This window comes from Crocodylus porosus, unplaced genomic scaffold (genome assembly GCF_001723895.1).
Source record: "Crocodylus porosus isolate Cpor-Errol unplaced genomic scaffold, CroPor_comp1, whole genome shotgun sequence".
NCBI classification, from domain to species: Eukaryota; Metazoa; Chordata; order Crocodylia; family Crocodylidae; genus Crocodylus; species Crocodylus porosus.
Genome location: NW_017728931.1, coordinates 2,878,872 through 2,905,319, shown reverse-complemented (window position 1 = coordinate 2,905,319; position 26,448 = coordinate 2,878,872). Strand labels below are relative to the sequence as shown.

The window sequence follows — 26,448 nt, the reverse complement described above, 5'->3', positions numbered from 1 at the left end:
CAAGCCGCGCGCTCGCACAACTCCGCAAAGCCCGCGGCTCCCCTAAGCGGTGCCGGAGCCGCTAGCCCGGCATTTCGCCACAACAAGGTATTTAGTAGAATTCACAGATTCACTGGAATCTGATAGGGTACTGTGGCCTTGACCTTGCAACATCTGGGCTGTCAACCATGCGCCTTACCACCCCAAGCCCCCACTCAATTGCTGAAAGGTTATCAATACTCTGGAATCAAAACTTACAACCAAAGCAATAACTATATTGCCTTAAAGTCTATAGAGAGGGTATTCAGAACACAGTTATTTTATGAGGCAATGTCAAGTGAGTTAATCTTCAGATAATATGAAATCCTGCTACAATGATCAAAATTACTTTTAATATTAATTACAGAAGCAAAATGATCACAAACATTCACTTACTAGAACTCATCTAGGAGAAAAACATTTAAATGCCGACAGCCTCAATTAATCAAAACCTCCAAAAATCTCAGCAATAAAGTAGGATGACTTTATGTAAATGACTTAATATATTTTCACTATTGATCCTAACTCCTTAAAATATCACCTTTCAAATTCTACAGACCCATTTGTAGATTTTTTTTATATTAAAATGAAGTCTCAGGAAAGAAAATTTAATTAACAAAACTCTTTGTACTAAGGGAAAAGTATCGTTTCTAGAGAAAATATCCAAAACAATGAATTATGAACATGATGATGTTTGTGTTGGGGAGAATAAGAGCAAACCTGAGGAAGGAGAACCTCAAAAACCAAACAAACAAGACCAAAAAAATATGACTGTTATGCTTTGTCTCAGGAAACGTAGTTAATACATTTACATACTCTTATGTCAGTAAACCTGGGACAGTTGTGGGCTGTGTCACCTAAAAATGTATTCCATGGATTAAAATAAATTAGCCAAGAATATTTCTACAAATCTATAATCACCGTCAGAAGGAAAAAATGCTGATGCAATGTGCAGGTTGAACAAAAATATGCAGACTATAATATGTGGTTTCTCCAGGGGTATCACAGATGGGCGACTTCATAGAAATGATCAAATGTTGTCCTGATTAATCCAACAACATCTCTCATTATAAACAGGCTTGCAGGTGTCAGAAGTTAATTAATACAAGCCTCCAGTTTCCATATAAATATTGATATGTTGTTTCTGACTTCATAGTAAAACTGAACACTAAGCGTTCTCCATCCACCACTATCAAACTTGGTTAAATCACTGCTGTGTGTACCATACCATAGACATGTGGTCTAAAGAATATAAACTATAGTTATTATAAGCAATGTACGAAACTTTGACCAAAAGAAAATTAGAAGAATTCTGTGCTTCCCAGGTTAATAGCAGATATAAAAAAGTCTGCAGGATCAAAAAGCCAGTTCAACACGAAGCCTGACAAAAACCTCTTGAATTATTCCTCCTGAATCAGAATATTTTCTAGCTACTAATTCCTGACTCCATATAGAGTAATAACAAAATTACTGTAATTATCATGAAATCTGAGTGGTATATCAACGTTACATTAAATACAGATTTTGAATACTCTTTCATTATTGTTATTCCGTATTACATTTTGAAAGGAAAAACAATAACAACCTGTGGTCTCCACTTACAAGAGCTAAAGCATTCTAAACAGCTTGAAAATTCTTGTTATTATGGTTATTCATACAGGCACAGAGAGTTCCTTCTACAATAGAATGTGGCTTATATTTTAAAAGCTCAGCTTTTGAATTCATAAAGATATAATAACAGACCACATTTCTGTTGGTGCAAATTACTTAATGTAGCTACACTGATTTCACATCAGGAAACAATTTTGCCCCAAATTTTCAATACAATGCACAAAGGCTTTATCCACAACAAGGTGCTGTTCCTATAACATATACTCATCTAAACTATAAGCATATGAGTATTTCTATTGGGTTTAAGAATACAGGCAAGCCCACATCATTAAAAGTTTTATCTATGGAATACCAAAATGCAACTGGTATACACAGATGCTTTGTTTATCATAAACAAGCTATGACAGGGTGATCTTTAAAGAACATTTTTGAAAACATAATCATATAGGAAGAAAGGAAACATTTGGCTTATAACATTTTTCCTGCATTATTCTTTTAAAAAAAACAAAACTTGAAAGATCATCTGTATAAAAAGCATATTTTCTCACTTAAAAAAAAACAGGGAAAAGAAAGTTTCTTTTCAGTTTTCCTGCAATCCTTATGAATAAGTGGGGAAAGAGCAGCTTTATGGTATCATGTGTTCCACTGATGTGAAACTAGATTAATTGAGAAATATTTTTATTCAAACTCTTTAGAAATGTAGCATTTTGTTCACAGTCCTTTTATTCAAATAGCTGACAAACAAACAATAGGAAGAAAAACTTGTATGAAATATTCAGCTCCAGTGTGAGTTTTGGAAAATGCACCACATAAAAGTACACATATTCGAAAAAAAGAATATACAAAATGACAACAAATGGAGGGTGCACACAGTTTTGTTCCAGGTGATCAAGTAATGTTAATTGATTACGATAAATTAATTCATAAGGATGCTTGTACATCAACTAATTTAGTACTAGATGATACATTAAAAAAAATGTAAACCGTTTTTTTAAATTCTTATTGAGACAAGGACTTACTGGTGACAGACCAACTGCATAGCTAGCTTTTAGGCATGCACTGCCTTTTTTGAAATTTCTGATTCAAGAACAAACCACAATCCTTTTCATATTGGCCACTTTGGCTATATATAATTGTATAAACCAGGGACGTCAAACACACCCCATGGCCTGGGGCTGTTCTGAACTGTGGGGCTCTTTATAGGCTGGATCCAGAGCTGGCAGCAGGGCAAATGGCACTGACGGCACAAGCTGTGGCACAAGCAGCACTGTGTCAGCTTAGTCATTCCTCACACCCTGCCACCAAAGGCTGTACCCAAGAGCCTGAATTCTGTAGCAGGCCCCAACCCCAAATTCCTGGTTCCTCTGGGCATCCTGTTGGTCAGAGGAAACAGCTCTGCAGGCTGCATCTGGCCAGAGGGCTGTGTGTTTGACACCCCTGGTATAAATAAGCTCTTGACACAGTTCAGCTGTGAAAGTCTCCAAATTTCAGTCAAATACTAAGTTCAAGTCAAGATCTCTATCTTTATCTTTGAGGTGCCCAGTGATCTACAGGTAAGATCATCAGTAGGTCTGGAATGAGAACAGTGGTCACCACTTTTACTTGCTCCTCAGGCATGATGGAGCTGTCTACCACTATGGCAGCCCTCATGTGTGTGGAAACAGACCTTTCTCAGAAATGTGTAAGGACTGGGGCTAACTTCCATGGGTCTCAGAACTCTTTGACTCATCATCACTTTCCATTCCAAGCATAAGGGCCACTTCTTTTTTACACAGTTTTCAGGAATTCAAGATAACAGGTAGCACAAAAAGCAAAAGCAAACACTAACACTTACATAATTTTCCCCAGGAAGAGAAAAAGAGAGAGAGAGAGAGAGATGTGACAAATGCAAGTTATGTTGTGTAATGTCCTTCTGGAAGGTGCTCAGCTGCTGCAATGATGAAAACTGTACAAAAACCTGAATAGAATAGCTGTCTCATGGTAAGATCTGGTGTTACATTATATTCCAAATAATTCTCTCAGACAAAGTCTTCAGCTAACAAGAGACCTTACCATAATGCCATGGGAATATCCATGAACATCTTAATTCAAATGCTCTGGCAGCACAGAGTTTGTCATAAACTATGAATCTTGATGATGCAGTGCTTGGTCAAGGAAAAGTCATGCAAAGGTGCAGCAATCTCCTTCACCACCCTGAGGAGATGTGGGGGTAGGGGATTATGCAGACAACTGGAGAGCTGGGAGGGTTGGGGAGAGAGACAGAGTCTTGCCTGTGCCTGCTCTCTGCACTCAAGCTGCAGCTGCTACTGCTGGGGCTGCTGCTGCAGCACTATGGGCTTGGGCTGCTGGAAAACAGGCTTGCTGCATGCCAGCTACAGCAGCCCAACAGCGCAGGTTCCCCAGGAGCTGCTTCTGATGCTCTGTTCATTTCCCTTCCATGCCCAAATACACTATGAGGAGTGGGGCTGCACCTGCTGCAGTAAAGACACACCAGAAGGACACCATTCTGCTCACTCCCCTGGACCCCAGATCCATTACTGGGTATAGGGCTGTACCTGCCTGGCTCCACCGCCCAGGTGCTATCCTGCTGTGGCAACGATTCCCGGGATTAAGGGGAAGGCAGTGATTCTGGTGCCCCCTCTAAGATGGTGCTTGGGGCTGGTGCCTTGCTCTCCACCTGAGTTTCACTGCTGGTGGTACCTTAGGGCGTGTGTAGACAAAATGGGGGTTTACTTCGCCCTAATCTGAAGCAGTGGGTTTTTAAAAACACCGCTTCGACTTAGGATGAAGTAAACCTCCGTGTCATGTACATCCATGTCTTACCTGCCTCTCCAGTAGTGGGGAGGGGAGGGCGAGCTGCCAGCGGGTGGAGCGGTCCCTGGGCTGCGGGATGGGAAGGCAAGGGGCTGGTGCTTTCCTCTGTGGCAGCAGCGGTTCTCCCCAGGCAGCACCTGCCTGCAGGCAGCCGGCTTGGGTGGTCCTGGGGAGCACTGCAGTCACGGAGGGAAGCACATGTGCAGCTCATGCAGGCGGGTAGGCTCTGGGGGGTGGGGGGAAGATCAGGCTCACCATTTTGTTTTTTTTCTTTGGTGGACCCTGCCTTTCCGGGCTGCTACCAGGCTGCCTGAATGGGCTGCCTGCACAGCCCATGAGCTGTACGGAGGCCGGTCCTTTGCTCCGTGGCTGTAGGGCAGCAAACTAAAACTCGTTGGAGGTGTTTTGGTTTGCTGCGCTCCAAAATCATTTAAGGAGCATTATGCCGTTGAATGTGCTACAGTGGCTGAAATTAATGCGCAATACACCGCCAACGCATGCAAACACCAACAGCATTAAAGCGGTGCAAAAGTATTTAACCCGCTTTAAAGTGTCATGCACACATGCCCCTCATTTTGTCTACACACGCCCTTAGAAACTGACTCTAAGCTTATGTCTTTCTGAATGTTTTGGTGCTACTCTGCTCTGCCCTCTATACACATAAGAAATAGATAGTCCTGCCCCCAAAAATATTACAATCCATACATACAGCTGTAGACAATGGAGAAAAAAACCCAGAAGGTAGCAAAAGGTAGTGATGCCTGTCTATGTGATAAACATTTAACCTACTGCCAGTTGCAGTTAACCAGCTGCCTAACTAGTGTCAGCCACTGGAATCAGCTTCAACGTGAAACCTCCATCTTGCGGACCAGTTACAGATGACCAGTGGGGGACACATCTGGTGCTCTAACTCTCCAAAAACTGAGCTTAAATATTTATACAACGCCTTTAATCATGAACATCCTCCAATCTCCCAATCTGTTGTGTGCCATCTCCTCAGCAGTAAGAAGCATGTCACAAGAAACAACAGCTGTCTGACCTTTCTGTAATGAGTTATACAACCATCTCTACAGCAGACACACCTATTTGTGTTTGCTGCTTGAAGAAGAAGGAGATGGACTAGATCAGCTGAACCTGTCCCAATCCAGCCCTCAGTAATGACACATTCAGACATTAATAATAAATGTAGCCTGACTTACTCTGCACTGTGTAACACTTTTACACTGTTTTCACCTGTTTCAATATTTGGCTCCTGTGGTAGTTTGAGAACATCATCAGGATGGGGTTTGCAGAGTCCATGGAAAGTCGCCAGGTCAAAACACTCGTGAAGCAACTGTATATTCACTTGAGAGCACACACTCATGAAACCTACTGCAGCACCATTGTCCTGAAATATCAAAACATGATCATTGCACTCAGACTTAAATATCAGGGCAGTGAAAATAATTGATTGTTCAGTTCAGGGGCCAAACCAGAAAACAAATTACATTTGTTCTGTTTCAAACCAAGGTCAAAAACTGAAATAAAAAGTTTCAGCAAAAATAAAAATCTTTCAAATTAAAATCTTTCATTTGACCTGAAACACTGCTTTGAGTCCATCTGAGAACATAAGTGTCATGAGAAAACTAATGGGTGTGAAGCCCTAGACTTGGGCATCAGTCACAAAACAAAGAGAAAGAGGTGGTGATGGTGGTGCTGCTCACCTCCCTCCCTCCGAATGGTTAGGGCATACCCCCAATATATAGGACACCCAAGCTCTCTGCTTGATTCATAGCAGGGATTTGGACCAAAGTCTCTTATCTTTTCCAGGAAAGCATGTTGATCAGAGCACTATCTCGTTGTCTGGGATGGGCTGCTTTCAGGCTCTCCTGCTTAAGCTGCTCCATTCTGTATAAAATACCCTCTAAAATAACTGTAAGTTGGTGGTTTGGGTAGTCACCAAGGAGGTGGAACTCTGGGGATCCATTATCTGCTCCAATGAATATTTAAGTATTCCACATACAACAGGAAGAGCACCAACAGAAAGCAATGAAGGAGCATGATGTACAATGCCTTACAGCATGGTGGCTTGGGCAGTCTCATAGGAGGCAGGAAACAATGGTTTAGATCCCTTCAGGCAAAGGGAAACTGAACCTACGTCTACTGCATCCTAAATGAATGCTCTAACTACCAGGCAACTGGGTAAAAGCCTGCATTCACTGCCTCCCCATTCTTGCTGACTTTGTGAATATTGCTGAATCATTTTTTCAGACAAAATTATTCAAGACATTCAAGTCATCTTTAGGAATAGTTTTAAGCTGGCCAAAACTGCATTTCTTCTGTGATTAAACCATACTTGAAAAAAAAATCCTTCAGCCCAACTTAAAAGCTAAAAAATTTAAGAAGTCATTACTTTTGGGCACAAGAAAAGGCCATCCAGTCCATTATACTTGATCCATCTAATCTTAAACCCCATCTTTCTAAAGTGACTGCGTACTAGGCAAAGCAAGATTTTGAAAGATTTATATGAGAATTTCTATACTGAATCAAAACTTCTGTATAATTAGCTTCATATCCAGTTTCTAACAGGGACAGTACCAGATATTTCAGAGGAAGATGCAAAAATATATAAGAATTTTGACTTTAAAAGGTAAATGGAAGAATAATATGATGTCACATATAACTGCTCTCAGTTTTCTTGCACAATTGCTTTGTAGGCTTTTTATATTTTCTGTCGCAAATTATGAACAAGTATTAAGATACAAAATATTCATTTAAAAACTAAAGAAAAAGTAGATTTTTTTTAAACAGGAAAATTTTTCTGTTTTTCAGCATAATGAATTCTTACTTATTGAAAAAAGAGCTTAAGTAAAATCTGAATCTAGCTGAACTCAATCATTGATGAAACATTATTGTACAAACTGCTTTGAGCGTTCAAAGTGAAACGCATACTTGATTTCCTTTTGAATTTTTTTTAACTCAGGAAGAGAGGACATAGCAGTAACGAGCACTAAATATTTCCAAGGTATGGCCATAAGGAAAACAAACACCCTAACAAATGAACACCATATATGAGGAGACAAGGATATTGCATTGGTGAAATGGCAGTTACAGTGGATTAATGGTATAGAACTGGAACTTACCTGCAGGTTATAAAATTAAGTAAGAAACAGGCACTGAATATAAAAATCAACATTGATTTTGCACTAAAAAACCTTGGTAGTACCTTAATTGCAAGCTTTACATGCAACTTACTGATAAAACACAAATAACCAAAATAAGTATTTTTTCCTTAATACTCATCAAATCCTACTATAAAAAGCTGGATTTATACGGCTGTTTTAAAGGACCATCAACACGTCTATATATATATAAGTTGAATTTTCCCCTGAACAACAAGTGATTGTTTATTTGTCGTGTTTGCATAAGTGAACAAAAGCTGGGTCACTGCAGTTGTCTGGCTGCTATGTAATTTTAGGCCCAAGGCTCAGCAGAGGCTGATTAACCAATCCATCTACCGTATGTGCAAAAAGAGGTTGCCAGCTTCATTCTCTGCAGGGAAAATTGGCATCTATCTTGGTTCACATGAAGGTGTCTTTCCAATCTGCAGCAGCACTGGCAAGTCTATACTATGAAGGCTTGAAACACCTTTTGCTAGTTTCATATTGAGCTATAAATGCATGATAAAATGTATTATTTATAATATAGCTGTTTGTAATGTGCTGTTACACTGATGGTTTATTGTTTGCCATTTGGTTTCAAACTGGGGTGATTACATTTTAAGGATCTTTTAAAATGCTTTGCTGTAAGAAGCAGGTTTTTGGAATTAAAGTAGATTATCAGCACACAATACTTCACACAATCACAAAAGCCAGCAATTAAATCATATAAAATATTAATGTTGTTTTAAATTCTTTTGCCTGCTGGCCACTATCATTTCCCTCTTCTTTGCTCAGAGGCTAACTCCTATATTTTTTAATTCCCCCCACACCCAAATTTCTTGCACAGGATAGGGATGGAAAAGATTTACTATATTCATTCATGTTGTTCATTTTCAGCCTCTCTGATTCTGCTTTTTGAAGATATTTTTGACTATGCAAGTATCCTTGGTTACTAGTCTTTACAAGGCAGTATAAATTTGGACAGTAATGTAATTTGATTATTTATCATGCAAAATGTCCAGAATGGCAACATGAATGATTTAAGGCTTCCTCTTTCAATTATTTTTAGGAAATTGACTGAACTGTCTAAGCCACAGCTTCATTTACATAACCAAGAAAAACAAAACACATAAACAAATCATTCAGGGACAGTGTGGTATATAGCCAGAGCCCTCTACTGGAGGCGAGGCAACAGGAACAGATGAGCAGTCCCAAGGGAGTTATCTCTGGGCAATGCCTGCCAGAGCATTCCAGTTGTGCTGAGCTGAAAGAAAACTTTGTGGCCCTTTAAAGGTTGCAACATACTGCTTGCAAGTCATGTGTGTCCAGCCTTGCTGGTCACTGTGTGGGTGATGGCTCTTTTCAATGAGTGGTTTTTGCTGGAAGATCTGCGCAAGAGCCCCTATCATCTCCAGGAGACAGGGCCTGCAATTCTGGCTGGCTCGTTGTCTGGCCACACAGGGACAGGAATGCTGCTAAGTCCCACCAACTAAAATTGTAGGGCCATGGAAAATGTGGCCACACTTTATCTTTCTGTCATAATATATTTCTATTCTTTTCTGGAAAAAGGTTCACACGCTCATGTGACATGAACAAGTCATTTTGTTGGAAGCTAGCGTTTGTCTGCAAAGTGTTGAGTATGTTCAGTGAAATGCTGTGTATCCTCAAAATCTAATGAGGCTCTAAGATTCTGAGGTTACAGATGTCAGCGCCTTGTATTGGGCCCTTAATTTGCCACGTCTCAATTTCCTCATATGTAAAACAGATGAGAACCCCATATGTTTTGCGTGATTGCTGAGGCACAAAGGATGTTTGCAAAATATCTGGGCATCTTCTACAAGAAGGGCACTTCATAAAAAAAAGTAATACTAATATTTATTACTGTCAAGCTCCTACTCTTAAAGGAGATGCCTATTACAATGAAGCAATCCTTTTTCTTACAGGACTTAAAACTCACTAGGAAAATGGCTAATGTTTCTGAGTGTCCAGTCAGCACCAACGTGATGAATTCTGTATTCTAAGGTGCAGCAAGTTTTGCTTTGTTTTTATTAACTGAGACACGGCCCCGGCTGCAATACTAACATGGTATAACAAACATTAGGTATGGCCATGCCTACTGGATTGTGAAGGACTGACCTCACAGACCACAGCATGATTTTCTTCATCTTGAGCTTCTATCATCTCAGCAAGGAAGTATTCTCCATAGGTTTCTCTCAGAGTTTCACTATGGCGCATGAAGATAGGCACGAGATCATCATGATCTTCCACTCTATGAAAGAGAGGATGTCTTTTAGAGTCAGCTATGTCTTAATGTGCTCTCATGCTTAGATACTAATACTTTTGTCCACAATTTACTTTTCAGAGTGCAAGCAGAGTTTAGGGAAAGGTGAAGTGATGTGCCCCGAGTCACCCAGCAAGCCAATGGATGAATTTGCGATAGGTGCCAAGTCTCCAGAATCAGGGTCAAATGATCTATTCAGTAGGCCAGGGGTGGCCTACCTGTGGCATGGGTACCCCAAGTGCCACAGCCATCCTCTTTCTGTGTGGCACACAGCAAATCAGGGAGGGAGCAGGCAGCACAATGGGAAATCAGGCTGGGAGTGGAAGGCTGAGCAGCTAATCAAGCAAGGAACACAGAGCAGGAAGCAGAGCAACAGGTCAGGAAGAGAAAGGGTATCAGAATGGCACTGAGGAGGGTACAGAGCTCATTTGTAGTATGAGTGTCAAAAATGGTTGGCCTCCCATGTAGTAGACCATAGTGCCTCCTCCTGTGCTATTACAGTTGAGTTACAATGCCAGGTATACCAGAGGTAATTGCAAAGAGTAACTTGGACAGTTGCTGTTTCTTACAAGAATGAAGCAGTGTATCACCTAGTAGTTTAACCATTCCTTACATTACTTAGCACAGGAAATCTTAGGAACATAACAGAAGCTGCAAGTATAATTCTACCCCATCTGTTTTTGGGAGACAGGACTCCAGTAGGTAGAACAGGCAGAAACAAAAGGGTCACAAGGAAAGCCAGTCCTTGAACAGTTGGGCATAGTTGCTACCTCTCAGTGAACTTTCTGGTCCCATTATCTCAGTATTAACATTATGGCCAACTCAGCTGTGCTGCTTTCTAGGATAGATGCCCATGACCCTCTTTGAAAGTGGTCAAGGAACCCAGACAACATCTTGATGCTGCTCAGAGCAAAAATAATGTATGCAACATTTCTGGGTGCCCTTTACACTCTGTAAAGTACCTGTTCCTCGATGACCATCCAAATCCTTGATGACACTGAATTAAAATTGTATGCAGTAATTAAAGAAGGGCTTTGAGATTGGGGAATAAATATGCTTAATGACTTTCTTCCCCACAGTGAATTTGGGGCATTTACCATAAGCTCCCCATGAGTCCATGCAGAGGGGAATATACTAGTCCCTTGAATGTTACAGAGCATGACAATTCAGCAACAAACCTGCAGCCCAGGTTTGTCACGTACTCACCGATAATCTATAACTATAGCTATAGCCACAGATAAACACCACACACCCATACATACAAAAAAGGATACAGTTGAGGTTGAAAGATGTTTTTGTTAGGCACCTACCAAAGCGAGAAAAGAGAAACCTGCCCTCCTTAGTACATTGCTAGCTATGACTGGTCATCTGAGATTGGTCAATACTCCTTTAGTAATTAAAGAACATAGAGCACAAAAATGTATGTTTAATGAGCTGGTCTAAATCAACAAAGATCTCAGTGGAGATGCACCACAGTTTCTGCCTGGCTATTCCTACAGAACTGTCTGTAAGAGTTATAATTTGGCCCATGGCCAGCACTGTTTTCCCTGTAGAGGACAATGATACTTAGGGTTTTTTTAATGGTTTTTAAAAAATGTAAGTAAAGTATTACCTTCCTGTATAGATAAAACTGTGCTAACCCAAGTCAAATCATAACTCTTAAGAGACAGCACCATAGGAACAGCCAGGATAGGGCCAAGCAGGTATAATGCTAGCCCATGATTTCCAGGTAGAGCCCTTCACTAAAAAAAAAAAGCTGAAAGGGCCAAAGATACAAACTGCATCTCTCCCACCATTCTGCACGAGACTCTAGGCACTAACAGGGTCTGAGGAGACAGGGCATCTCCCACCCAAGGTTCTCTTTGTGCTGTGCAGGGTCATCAAATGTACTGGATAGCAACATGCTGCATATTTGAATTATAGAATCATAGACAATTAGAATTGGAAGGGATCTCAGAGACCATCTAGTCCAACCCCTTGCTCAAAGCAGGACCATACCCAACTAGATCTTCCTAGCCAAAGTTTTGTCTAGCCAGGTTTTGAAATTCCCCAAGGATGCAGCTTCCACCACCTCTCTGGGTAACCTGTACCAGTGTTTTAAACAAGAAGGTGCAAGAGTGGACAGAAGGTTAGGTGAGGCAGGGTGACAGGACAGAAAGATGAGCACTTCTCTAGAATCATAGAAAGTGTCAGTCAACTTGGCAACATAAATCACAGACAACATCTAACACAGGCTGGTAAAGACTTGGCCTCAGTCCACAGATGGACCTCTGAGTCCACGCTGACTTCTCTGAAGCCAAAATGGGACTCTCCCTGAACAAAAGGGACATTGGACATCCTGCAACTTGCTGGTTCAGAACCTTAGTTGCACCTACTTTCAGAGTTCCTGCTACATTCTCCCTGTTGGTATACCATTGCCTCAAGTTCTCTCTAACTGTGCTTTTAGAGCAGCCGTCAGCAGCCTTTTAAGGCTGTGGGCCAGAATGACACAGTCACAGTTCAGGTCAGAGAAGGTCAGGCACTAGGACCTAGCCACCACTGCTACTCTTCCTCAAGGGGAGAGCAACTGCTGCCCAAGACCCTCACTGCCAAATATTGCCAAAATCCCATTTCTGGGGGCTGGATCAAATGGCTCTGTAAGCCAAATTTGGATCACAGGTTGTCAGTAGCCAACCATTGTTTTAGAGGTTTACAGGTCATTTGGTGCATAGAGTCTCATTTTAAAAGATGAAAATACAAAGAAAGCTACAAGTATTTACATGGTATATAATATTAAAATCCAAACTTAAGCTTTTACAAAATCTTAGCTTTTAATCAGAAGCAACACCACAAGGAGAATGTAATGCTTCCAAGCATAGTTGGAATGTGCAATGAGAGGATTAAATACCTATTGTTTTACTGTTTTTAAATATGCTGATCACCATAACATTTGGGCTTGTGACACAGTGTCTCTAGCATCACCCTACCCTTCATAAGCAGGACAAATTTTACCATCCAAACAGCCTGGTTCAGCAACAAACAATCCATGACCAAAAGTGCATTTTGCACAATCTCTTAACAATGAGAAAAGTCAGGCTATGGTACATGGCCCGAGAAGGAACAAGTACAGGTACTCCTCACTTAACGTTGTCCTGGTTAAAGTTGTTTCATTATTACGTCACCATCTATTAGAGAACATACTCATTTAAAGTCACACAATGTTCGGTTATAACTATGTTTGGCTGCTGCCTGCCAGTAAGTAACTACTGTGACATACTTGGATTCGCTTAACATTGTTTTGCTTAAAGTCACATTTTTGAAGAATGTAACTATGACGTTAAGCAAGGAGTAGTTGTAATAAGGTTAGTGACCGCCCCTGCCTTACTGAAAACACCCTACCTCCAATCCCCATCAACAGGCTCCTGCCATATGCTAAAGAAAACCTCAGCCATCACAAAGGTGCACAGGGTGAAAGATGGTCCCTGCAAGAGCCAAAAACTAAGTAAATAGAGCTTTAGACTTTAGAACCAGCATGACTGACTGCCCTAAAAGGAAAAGTGTATCCAGGAAGTTCACTGAGTGGGTGGGTGAAAAGCTCATACCAATAATTCTTAACCAGGGTACTGTGGAACCCTGCAGTCCTTTGTAGGGTAGTCAAAAAACAAATGAAAGCTAATAGCTGGCATTTTCTGAGGGCTGAACTGAACCACTGGCTTACATCATCCTTCTGAACAAAAGTGAGCTATCAAATTGTACACCTTCTAAAGTTTCCAGGTTATCTTTAAAAATATCAGGGGACTGCATACTAAAGAATATAGAAATGCAGCTATAAAGAACAACTTCTTAACTAATCATAGATTTAAACAGCAGCAAAAAATTAAAAGTAGAATGACCAACAATCAGTGTTGCCAGGTGTACAATAATTATCATATTTGTACAATAATTTCCACCCTTCTACAATATATTATCAATAATAGTAAAAATGTTCAAAATGTACGATAATTTGAGGCAGCTAATTGATGCAGCACATGCAAAAACCCAAGTCACACTCAGGGAGTCTTAACCAACTTTTGGGTTTCCTGTCAACACTTCTTTATGACTACATGCCTCAAAATAAAGAAATACTTCAACTTTGATGACGCAGTTCTCACTCACTCATTGAAAATGTACAGCAAGAAATATAAAGTAAATAAGATGTATTTGCATACTTATTTGCAATTGTATGTGCATGTTTTCCCAGTATACAATAGTTTTTCAGCAAATATGATAATTTTGAGCTCCCAATACAATCATTTCATATTTAAGACCTGGCAACGCTGCCCATAGCTGCTATCTAGGAATCCAAAGGTGCTATAAGTCTATTGGTTTCTCACAATTCACTTTTTTTTGCAAAAAGTACATATCTGTCACCATGATGCCATCATGCACACCTCTGGAGGAACAGAGATAAAATAAGAAAGGACTGGCATAGCTACAATTACTCCTGTTTATCGGTACATTTCCTTTTATAAAAAACAAAACCAGGACAGGTATGGCCATCATAAAGCAAAGCAAGTGGTATTTTCTTGCAAGGTCTCTTAATGACCTCTAGTGGTCAAGTATCTAACACATTTCTTTTAACTTCCTTCAAGGCCTCATGTAGTGCTGAAGCACATCTGAAAATATTCCATAACACAGTAAATGCTTTTTTGGAGAATTTTTAAAAGCTTAGAACCGTATAAAATTAAGTCTTAAACCTCTTGATTGTTACTGAAGCATTAATTGGGGGCAACATTTTTGTAAACAACACTTTAAACCACTATAAAATATCACTACATGTTGTGCTTCTGACATTGTTCTATAATTCATGAATTTCAGATTATTCTGATACAGTATAACAACAGCTTCCTTTAAGAGCTGTATTGAGCCTGTTTTGTTGAACAGGCTCAAAATTCAAAATTGGCGTATTTTTAAAAACAGTGGTTTACAAAAATAAAACAAAGATAAACATAAAAAGGGTTCACTGTCTTACTAAAATATATTAACCAATCAGGGTGATGTTTTTTCACAAAAGTTATAAATTTAAGCCTTGTCTATCCTATACCTTCTGCCTGTTACGTATTTTTTAGGTTTCAGTCTAGCCAGGGCAAGTGTGCTACGAACTGTACTAAACACAGAGTAAGAATATACTTAAGTCTGTTTTCTTTCTTCTTTTCCCAAAAAAGGACAGTTATGCTTCTCTGCGACGCTAGCAATTGTGAAGGTCCACTTTGCTGAAAATGTTCATAATCGCTGTATCATTTAATCTGAAATGGTTTAAGTGTTTTGGTTTTACATCTCATGACTGTCCCTTGGCTGAAAATCCAATAAAAGCAGGCATTAATCTAAATATGTATTAGTTTTGTCACCTTTATTGAGATTTAATTTGATGCATTAATTTTTCCCTTTTCGCTATGCCCCAGAGCTCTACTGAATCAAATATTAATAGAATAGTCTCTCTTCTTTTTCAGTTCCCAGCTAATAAGGGCTATCCAGCTATGAAAGATCTTAAAGATGTATGTTCTCTGAACGTCACATTATTAATTGAGGGACCTAAAAGGATTGCTAATGGCTCCTCAAGACAGACACATTCAATGTGATTAGTAACCCTATCCCAATAATCTTGTGCCTTTGAGCAATCCCACAAAATGTGCCTAAAGCTCCCTATATTACTCTCGCCTTACCACCATTATCCTCCAGTTGCTGCATAATTTTTCTAAGCCTTTCTAGAATATGTTTCTATTGAATATCTTAAAACAGTTTTTCTTGAAATGGTACATACTAGAGGAGATTTGTTTTCATAACCATTCCTCAATGACAATTTTTCCATTATCACCTTTTCCCCAACTTTTAAGGAAACTAGCCTTCTTTGTTATGCTTCTATTGAATATGCATATACAGTAAACAGTTCAACAATGGAACCCTTACAACTACAGTTCTTATAACAGCCAATTTGAATATAGGGCCTGATTCCCATTTCACTAAGGCGCCTCAGTTCCATTCTTGGAATTTAAAGGGGCCTTAAATTAATTGTAAGCTGGCCTCAAAATTCCATTCATTCATGTTATGATAAATATAGTCTGTATTTATAAATTCTGATATAATGGCAGACTGGAACACAATCTGTAAGTAGGATTTAAGTTCTGAAGAGATGATTTGTACTGGCCCAATGCACAAGAATAAAATTACCTATCTCCAGATGCATCTAAACGTGCACTTTACTGTGCAGTAGACTAATTTACTGTGCAGTAAAGCATCACCATTTACTTGTGCAGCACAATTAGGGCACAGTAGATTAATTTACTCTGGCATAGGACAGTTCCATCAGACACAGGTACTATCCAACGGCGGAATAAATGACTGTGCTTAAACACATGTGTAGAGATGGTGATGCCAAGATTAGTTCACTCTGGCTCAAATCGCTCCGGAGTTTATTCAGTCACATTAATTGCACAGGTAGACATGCCCTCCTTGTTACATATGCATTTTTACTTTGCTCATTCTTTCATGATCATCTGTACGCTCAATTTGAAGGCTCCCTTCTTGCTCTTCTATGAACAACTGGTCAATACGACCATCCGGATCTACAGATTCAGTATCCCATCACAACCACTTCTACACCAAGCTCTACTGTGATAACCTCATCTAGGTCAGGCAAATGGGGCCTTTTGGAGGTGGAAATGTTTTGTTAGGGATAGCTATCAGTTTAGAGTGAGTATGAGTTCTGTGTGCCTTGATTTCTGATAGAAGCTTCTTCAGATCACTTTTTATAAGAGGAGGGGGTAGCTGCTTGCAAGACACGGTCCTGCAGGATGTAAAGGCAAATGCTCCTATGCTGTAGAACTTCTATTTCATTCTGCATTATGTTTCTAAGAACTAGATTATTTTTATTTTGACTTGTTGCTAATCACCAGATTCTTTCAGATGGCTGTCAAATTTAGATGACAAGCTTGGGAGCCCAAAAGCGATGGACTCTTTAGCTACTTGCCCAGAACAGAAGTACAAGCTGCTATCAGCGACCTACATTTCTCAGGCTTCAATTTTCCCAACCCTTCCTGCAATTTTTAGGACAGGTAGAAACTCAACTGGAATTAATTGGATCTCTGAATAAATATAATGTGCTACAAACGGCTAGGGATTCATATGTAAGCTCTAACTAAATTGAAGTCCTTCATAAGCAGAACATGGTTTTGCCTTTATTCTGAGGCAGCATGTATTGGTGGAGTTGTCTAGTGAGGTCTGCTTCTACTAAGACTTCATTACAGTTTGATATTGTATGTTTATTAGTATGCTGAAATGACATTATTATTCCCTCTTAAGCATAATGTTGTGTGGAGTCACTCTCTGGGTTGTGGGTCTCATTCCTGCAAACTTATGTTAAGATGGGTTGCTGCACCAGTGCAAAGCCTTTTGGCAGTCACTGGGGTTTTGCATGAGCATAATTATTTCTCAGCATGCTACATACTGCAGAACTGCCACCAAGTTTACTTCTACAACTACCAATTTTTTTAAAGGGACCATGGCTTTTTTGTGTGTAAATCTTATTCCAGTAACATAAACAACCTCCAGTAAATACAGATTTGTGATGTATTGTACACAGCGGTAAAGTAAACACAAGTACAAATGAGGGTGATTAGGTCTAGTGGCAAGGTACAGGCAAGGGACTTCAATATGAAAGCTCACTGCTTTGTGTTCTGGGACACGAAAGCTTTATTTCACGTTTTAAAGGTCAGATGAAGAATAACTTCAATAAATAGGGGTTAAGCAAAGGATCAATTTACAGCATATATTTTTTCCTGTGGGTAAGGGAAAGAGGGAACAGAGATTACTCTAATCTCATATCATTGACCCAGAACATGTTGCTAGGCAGGTGGCTGGGGACTGCGTCAAAACCCTTTCATAGATAAGTCTCTAAAGAGTTTCCACTGAATGTTACTATGGCTGCTAGCGAAATACAAAGGTAAATACAGACAAAATGGGAAGGCAAGGCATCTGTAGTAAACATAATTCAGCTTACTTGAAGAATCTATCACCAGTCTATGCTAAACTAGAAATTTAAAAGAACGAAAAGTTATATTATTTAAAAGGGGTAAGCAGTTTTTTTTATTAGCTTTCTGGTCTGGTTTTCATTAGAATCAGCCATTCCATTATTACGTAATATATATTATTTAAAAAACAAACCCTCAGGTAAAGTGACATCTCTTCAGTGTAATAATGAAACAGCTTTCTTGACATTTCCAGGCACATAAAAAAAATGTTATTTCCCAACATGCAATTTTTGAGAGGTTCCAATAGGAAGAACATGCTTCAGGTTAAATAAAAGACAAACAGTGTAGTCAGAAAAAACCTTTTAGGGCTCTGGAGTGAGGTAATATCCCCCCTGCATCATGGATTGATGGTGGGAAGTAAAAAGGAAGTTAAAAAAAAAGATAGTGCAGATTAATTTCACATTCATGTGATTTCATAATATCAGAATTTGCCACATATATCAATTATGTCTTTATTGCAATAGAAGTTACTTGAAGAGAAATGCTTGCTGTAGTCACCCAGGAAAGAAACACTGGAACAGCACTCCCTAGAGCATAAATATATAAAATTATTATTAAAAGGTATTTTTCCTATCTGCAAGTTAAAAGAATACTGATTTTCCTCTTTAAAAATAATAATTGGCATGAAAAACCTGGTATTTTTCTGCAATTAGAAACACCTGCAGGCACGTTGTAAATCATTCTTTTTGTTTACAAATAACAAAAACAACTATGCTTACAAATTATTATAGGAAATAATACAATCTGAGACAAAGAACAAGGATATAATCCTGTAGAGATACCCAAGATGCTGCAAGGCAGTCAAATCCAAGCCCTCAAGGCAAGTTAAAGGCCTTAGGCCTTATCTTCACAGTGCTCAACAACCTGAGTCCAGGCCTTATAAAGGTCTACCTAAAACTCTGGAAAGATAACCAGAGTCTGCAACTTTGCCCCCCTAGTACAATGAAACCCTTTTCAATATGGACAAAGCTCCTCTGGGCAGAGGATGGAAGAGGCCAGTCTGACAGGAGGGAAGGACTTACCCAGGGAGTTGCATCACTACCAACCTTACCACCTTCCACTCCAAGTGCTTTTGACACTTTGCATCCAACATTAATACACAGCAACATGTATATTCAAGAAAACACCCCAAAAAACAAAACAACACTTCAGACTGAATCTTCCTCCCCCAGCAGGGATGAAAGACAAAATGTAACAGATATTAGCTATGTCGTTTAATGCACTAATGCCAGGAGGGCTCAACCCCTGACCTGTGAGCCAGATCCAGTGCTGTGTCATCCAGCCTGCAGGGCTTCCCGCAGATTTGTCGGGAGCCCCACAGACCATGGACCTGCGTGTTAAGCTGGGCACGCAGGGCAGCATGGGACCCAATCCCAGTGCACCGGGGCTAGGCTGGAGCAGCATGGAGCCCAAGAACCTGATCCCATCCAGGCAGCAGTAATGCATCTCTCAATCCTGGCAGGTAGGAGCAGTGCTGGTCCCCAGGGCCTGATCCTAGCAGATGGAAGAGGCACAGGGTCACAGGACCTGTTGGGGTGGTGCAGGGCTCGAATGGCCTGGCTGGTCCATGGGCTGGATTACATGGTCCGCAAGACCAAAACTGTGAGCATTACTGCATTAGTGGAAAGGGCTCAGATACTAGGTGACAGATATAGTAAAAGAATATACATAGAAAGGAATAACATTCAAATGTGTCCAAAACTCTGCATTTTCAATGAGCCAGAGCAGTGGTTCTCAAACATTTCTTTTTGCAGATCACTTGAAAATTGCTGAGGGTCTCAGCAGATCACTTAATAAACTATTTTTTGTTCTACAAATCGAAGCACACAACTCATATTTTACTATCAGTAGTCTTACCTTACAAGTACAGATCGTCTCGATTGTTCCGCAACCTTTCTGTGGACCACCTGAATGAAGCTCACGGACTACTGGTGGTCTGTGGACCACAGTTTGAGAACCTCTGAGCTAGAGGACTTAGACCATCAAGCAGTTCAACACTGCACTGGTTTTCTAATTATCTTATTATTGCTTTTATTCCACTAGCGCTTGAAAGTTAAAACCAAGACTGAGGCCTAATTGCACTGGGTATTCTTCAAGAACTTAGTAAGAGACAGTCTCCGATCATACTGCTTACTATCCAAATAAATAAGACAGACAAAGGGGAGAAAAAATAGTGCTATTATCATCCCTTTCTTTTCTTTCATTCTTGCTGCAGCATGGAGAATGTCTGCTCAGTGAAAAAACAGGCACAGAGGGAATTAATTTAAGGGGGTGACCAGTGGGCTTGGACTCAGAGCACATATCACAAGAATGTGTAGGAAAGCAGGAGCAGGCTTACTAAGCAGTTTGAAAGACTGCTAAATCAAAGACCTCCTTATCCATCTCTAGAAAGCGTTTCTTTTAGAGCAAAGTCTGTCATTCAGGTTTTGTTCAACTGGTCAGAATTTGGTCTTATAAAAGAAAACAGCAACTAAACAGGAATGGACTCTAAAATATACAGGACTGTGTTTAAGACAAACACATATAGTGATAAGAGAAACAGCAAAAACTGGAAAGGTTTTGTACTACTGCCATAAAAAAATCCTAGTTAGAGCTCACCAAAATGTATATACTATCAAGAAATCTATACCACTATAGAAAAAATATATACCACTTTTTGTGTGAAAAAGTAAAATAAAAAAGAACGGTTATAAGTCAATGACTTTTATCATCAAGAAAAAGTATGCCATTTGGCTTAGGATTGAAACAGTTTTCCATAAAGCATGTGAATACTTATTAAGTCTGTGAATTGAAAAATAAGGATGGCATATAAGCATAAAAATTGAATAAATAAATAAATGAGGATTCATTAAATTGATCCAGACAATCACACAAGCCAAGAAAATATGTTCTATTACCTTGCGTTGCGAATATACAGCAGGGGACCATACTGGTGCCTATGGCATACAAGCAAAGTGAAGTCCATGTCAAGTGTTGAATCTGGAACACTCACCATCTCCTCAAAAATGGTTGCCAAACCTGAGCCTAAGAATGAAAACATCTTGTTACAAACTTTTCCTGCCTAGTGCAGGAGGCCTGGACCTGATGATCTTGTGAGGTCCCTTCCAGCTGTTAACAATGTATGAAAAACTATTAAGGAATTTCAGTAAGACAGCACTTAAACTGCCAGCAGAACTGATTGAGTTAAATGAAGTTTCAAGATTAAGTTTATCATACAGCACCAAGACCCATGAAGACAGACTATTACATTGGATAAGGGTCATAATAAAAACATAAATGGTGTCTTAGGATAGGTACTTCTACATGCCTATTGTTATAAATACCACAAGGTACATTAATAACGATCAAAACAGAAAAATAGAGCTGAAAAGAATATCAGGAGATTATCTAATCCAACCTCCTTCTCAAGGCAGGATCATTCCTTACTAAACCATCCCAGTCAAACATTTGTTTAACTTGCTCTGAAAATACTTCCTAAAAAAAAAATCATGGCAGGTAAGAGATGGGATATGGAAGGGCCTTGGGAAGGAGCAGAGAATGGGCAGACCCCTATCAGTCTTACAATATCTATAGCATTCCGCATTTTCAGTTTTTATTTAAAAAAAAATTTGGGAATTTTTCAGGGTTTATCTTCCAAACATAAAAAATGAGTTCAAATCAGGATAAAAGGAAGGAAAAAAAATTGGTTTAAATCAGGGAAAATAATTATATGTCCCTGCGGTGGTGACGGAGGAAGGCTGGGACTAGGAAAAGGGTGGGATGCAGCCCATTGGCCACTCCTGGGCCTGAAGCAGGGAGCAAAGTGGAGGGAACTGTCAGTGGGTGTGGGATGTGGGGGCATGCAGCTCTTGCTGTTACGCACACCCTGGGAGGGCGGCAGGCTGGGGAGCTGCGCCAGGCTCTTCCCGTGGGGCACGTGGCCCCGGATCTGCGCTTGGGACAATTGTCCGGCGCAGCCCCCCCAGCCCACAGCCCTCCCAGTGTGCAAGAGTCATGTCCCCCACGCCCTGCACCCACTTACAGTTTCCTCCGAAGCTGGTGTTGGCCGTTCCCGGGGCCACTGCCGCAGGGGCTGGGGTTAGTGGAAATAAGCAGAGTCCCAGGGGACACAGGGCACTGCACAGCTTGTCCCTGCTCACCCCAGCCCCTGCTGCAGTGGTCCTGGGAGTGGCCGACACCAGCTGGCTGCAGCTGGTGGGCTGCGCCAGGCCTCAAACCCCCTGAGGTTCCGATTGTCCCTACTCACCCCAGCCCCTGGGCTGCACCATGCTGTGGTGCAGGCAGCTTGCGTTAGCCACTCCTGGGGCTCCTGCAGCAAGGGCTGTGGTGAGCGGGGACAAGCTGCGCCATGTCCCATGCCCTCCAGGGCTCTGCTTGTTCCCACTCACCCCAGTCCCTGCTGCTTCAGCCCCAGGAACAGCCAACGCCACCTGCCTGCACCATAGCATGGGGCAGCCCAGGGGCTGGTGGGAGTGGCATGTGGCCACATGTGGAGGCGGGAGACACCAACCCCAATCCCAACCCTGGCATCAGCACCTCCCACCCCACCTGGGGTCAGAATCGGGAGTCCCACATCCCTGGGCAGTGGCTCCAGACCTGTGGGACCATGCAGAACAGCCATGTGTAGTGCCCACCACAAGGACCAGGGCTGGAGTCTCCCACCTGCCCCCCTCCCCAGTAGGGCTTACAGGTCCCAGCACCTGGGGCAGGGCTGCAGCTGGAGCCGCCAGGCTGCAGCTGGGACCTGCCCACCCCAGCAGCGATTCCCATGGCCCCTCCTGCCCCACCTGAGGTCAGAGCCAGGAGCCCTGCACCCCCAGGTAGCAGCTCCAGCCATCTTTCCAAGGTCCCCATATAGTTGCTGCCACCCCTTGCTGGAAACCTGTGCATCAGGCAACCACCACTTTTAGTTTACCAGCACCCCCAGCCATTCCCAACTTAAGCCAGATGTGGCAGGGTACTGTTGGTGCCTGCTACTTTAAGGGCTGAGCCAAACAGCCAGCAGGTGCTTGATTGCAGCAGCCATTTTGAGACACTGGCAGCCTATATAAACAAAGCAGTTTACTGCTGGCAGCCAGGCATGAAAGACTGTGTGGCTGAGCTGCTGTATAAAAACATTGACAGGTAGGAGCAGAAGGCTCTTGGTCCTGGGCATGACCTGAAACTCTACCCTGCTGGGAGTGGGTGGCCCAGTGGCGTGGGAGCCTCCAGGAAAATATCAGACCAGTTACTACCCCAGTGGAAGGCGGGCTGGGGTGCCTCAATAAGCCCTAGTCCCTACATCACTGTGAATAGCAGTTAGGGCATAGCTATAGCCACCTGAGCCCTGACTGGGGAGGGAAGCCCTGTAGACCCAGTGAACGAGGCGGAAGATGTGGAGCCCCAGTGAGGAGGAAACCGGAGTTTGTCTAGAGTTGCCCGGGAGGGGCCAGGGCAAGGCTGGCCCTGGTCACCTGACCACGAACCTGGTGAGGGTTGCAGGAGAGGCCCAAAAGATGGTACATCTGCCACCCAAGGTGTATGCTAGATAAAGCCTATGGCTGAAGGGGCCTGCTCCAAGAAGGAGAAAGGTGGTATAAGTTGTTGATGCATGAAAGAGACCCTGTGAGAGGGGGTGGAGTGTGAGAGGCCCTAGTGAGAGGAGGGTGGTATGAATGCATATATGTCTGAGGCCTGACAATGCGGGCTAAGCTTGGTCTGGCTATAGGCTGGGAGCATTGTCACCTGGGTGCCATCTGTGAGGCTTGGGCTGCGGTATAGGGGAGGAACGGAGCCACAGATAGCACGCCTGGCATTGGGGCAAAAATGGGGAGCCTCCCACCTAATTAGAACCAATTAAGAAACAACAAGGCATGGCAGGAGAGTGAGGCAGGTGGTTGGTCCAGAAACAGGTGGGCGAGCCAATGGCAGACCAGCTCTGAGACAGCCCCCTGTTACACCAGGTAACAGGGATTTTACTGTACCTGAAAAATTGAGTGAACATAAAAACGGGTGTAAATCAGTAAAAACGGAATAATTTCAATTAAAAAATTATCTGTGAAAATTAGTAAAAACTGAAAATGCAGAATATTAAATATCTAAGACTACATTGGTTATTTCAGGAGTAAGGTAGTATAAAACAAATTCTTACCCAATTCCTCCTGACTTGGTATGAAGAGGAGTATAAAGTGCAATTCTGGTACTGCATTAAACACTGTCCTAAACAAACAATATAATTTTATTCAGTCTCAGACACTACATGTCAAATACAGCAGCAAGTTTCTTGAGATACAAATGTTATTTCCTAGTATTTCCATCTTACTTCATAAATCCACATGGCTCAAAAGTTAAAACTTTTTGTCTGTCACAGATAGGATGATACCAAGAATTAAGGCAATTTCTACTGCTGCCTTCCCTCCCCTCCCCCATCAACTGCTGTGTTTAATATCTTAATCTGGTGGTTTTCAACCCTTTTTTTTATTTGTGGACTCCTTTGGAAATTTCAAATAGAGGTGCAGAGCCCTTTGAATTGTAGGTGTGTGTATTCTCATACTTTAGATTGATCATAATCATCTTCTGCATACCCCTTAGGCATAGTCTGCAGACCCCCAGGAGTCCACAGACCACAGGTTGAAAATCACTGTCCTAATCCTTTTATTTTGTAAAGCTTCCTTTTTATATTAGTTCCCCAGTGATGGAGAACTTAAAGATGCCAGATCTCTGCTGGCAGATCTCTGACCTGGCATCTGGATGAGATGGCCTGACATTATAAAAGCTACTGTACAACTAATAACCGCACTGGCTGCCATTTATTTTTTGTATGCAGGGACACCTTGAACTGAACCAAATAACTTGAGTAATATTTGTTTGTGCATCAGTCTAGCACACTGATGCACTGCATTATTTGTACATTATAGTCTGAAGTTCCTCTACTGTATAATCTGTAACTAACAATAATTTCAAAAGGTTGCCTGCAGACACTATTTTTCAGAAATATCTACAGCTTTTCAGGCTTTCTGCTCAACTCAACAATCCCACTCCAAAAAGAAAAAATTAATACCAATTATGGTTTTAAAGAAGTTTATATGAAGAAGAATAGCAAATGATGTAGCAAGAGATTATACTGTTATGGAAATATATTCAGAACTTTAAGGGTGCGCCCTCACAAGCAGGCATGTGCACTTGCAGCAGATCAAGCAGCAGCAGCACAAATTTGTGCTGGACATTTGTGCCTCAGCACACATGCCTGAACATGAACTTTGGCATGGCGCAAATTGTGTGACTTGGGGCAAACTGACCCTGCCCAGCTTCTCCTGGATCTTCAGCCAAGGGGAGCTAGAGGCTGGGGCCTGCAACTGTGCTGGCCCTACCATTATAAAATGCTGCTCTGGGGAGCAACTCGGGGCTACACTGAGGCCCGGCCAGCTGGTATCTATAAGTACTAGCCCCTTGCGTTGGCTGGACCACCAAAGCAGCCCTAACCTAGAGTGGCCCCTGCACCCTCTAACCACTGCAGCAGTCTGGCAATGGGGGCTGCTGCCTGGCTGTGACCTGCTGCCACCTGCAACAACATCCACCCCCGTGGACCTGTGGACCCATGGCTGCATGCCTGCTAGAACTGGATGAGGACTGCATGGCTGCCTGGGCTGTATTATGGGCACTACACCAGAACTGCCTGCACCTCTGCGCTAGCTGCCAATGGGCTAGGACTGCACAGTTGGCCTTCATGCAGCGCTGCTGTCATGTCTTCTGGTACCTACAGTCTGCCATGTGGGCAGCTATCACCCAGAAGATGTGCTTATTGTGGTGGCCCACTTTGAATTGTCGAAGCACATCCTCCTGGCCCCAAATGGCCAGGAGGTCAGCCACCTTATCTGCCCTCCAGTTGTCCGCCCAGTGCTGGCCATAGGCAGGCTCCTCTGCCCAGGTCCCAACACTTGCCTCACCAGCAGGGATCCCGGTGTTCCCTGTTTAAAAATTGCAAATTGCAAATTCTCTGATAACCCTCCAGCTCCAAATTCTCTCAGAAAAATACCCAAAACCTGTGTTTTTCCATGATTAAAATGAGAGAGAGACCAGCTGGGCAATGGATATATTTACAATTTTAAAGCAATTTGGAAGCCTACCAGTGCCTCTATCATGGTAATAAGATAAATTCTAAAATTGCGGTGTCTCAAACTGCTTTGAGATGCCACAACAGACATGTACTCACTCGTGTGGACACAGCATAAGAGTCTGCTTCTGAAATCCAGAACATGCACCAGATCAGTATAGAGCTCTCATGTCTCCAGCCAACATTCTTCAGAGGTTGAGTTCATTTTTTCCTAGTATTTACTATCAGCACTTCTAATTCCAGTTTCTGCTAAGAGATAAATTAGCAGAAACTGGATGTAGGGGAAGTGGGCACACTAGAAGGGAGGAATAGGCTGCAATCAGATCTAGACAGGTTACAGTTGTGGGCGGATGAGAACAGGATGGATTTCAACACTGACAAGTGCAAGATGATGCACCTGGTCAGGAAGGCCAACCGCACCTTGTCATGTATCCACAGATGCATCTC

General features: G+C 41.8%; 1 protein-coding gene across 2 annotated transcripts in view; it reads right to left on the bottom strand.

The window, feature by feature from the left end:
• CFAP61 (cilia and flagella associated protein 61) overlaps nt 1-26,448 on the bottom strand; it is a 208,535-nt gene that overhangs the window by 171,745 nt on the left and 10,342 nt on the right. The window contains exons 5-8 of one of the 2 annotated variants that reach the window (XM_019544070.1): nt 24,040-24,107; nt 20,807-20,933; nt 9,720-9,852; nt 5,677-5,830 (exon numbers count right to left, since the gene is read on the bottom strand). In XM_019544070.1, the coding sequence (XP_019399615.1) occupies nt 5,677-5,830; nt 9,720-9,852; nt 20,807-20,933; nt 24,040-24,107 (482 nt within the window). The remainder of the gene's footprint in view (nt 1-5,676; nt 5,831-9,719; nt 9,853-20,806; nt 20,934-24,039; nt 24,108-26,448) is intronic. The other variant, XM_019544071.1, reaches the window with a different exon arrangement.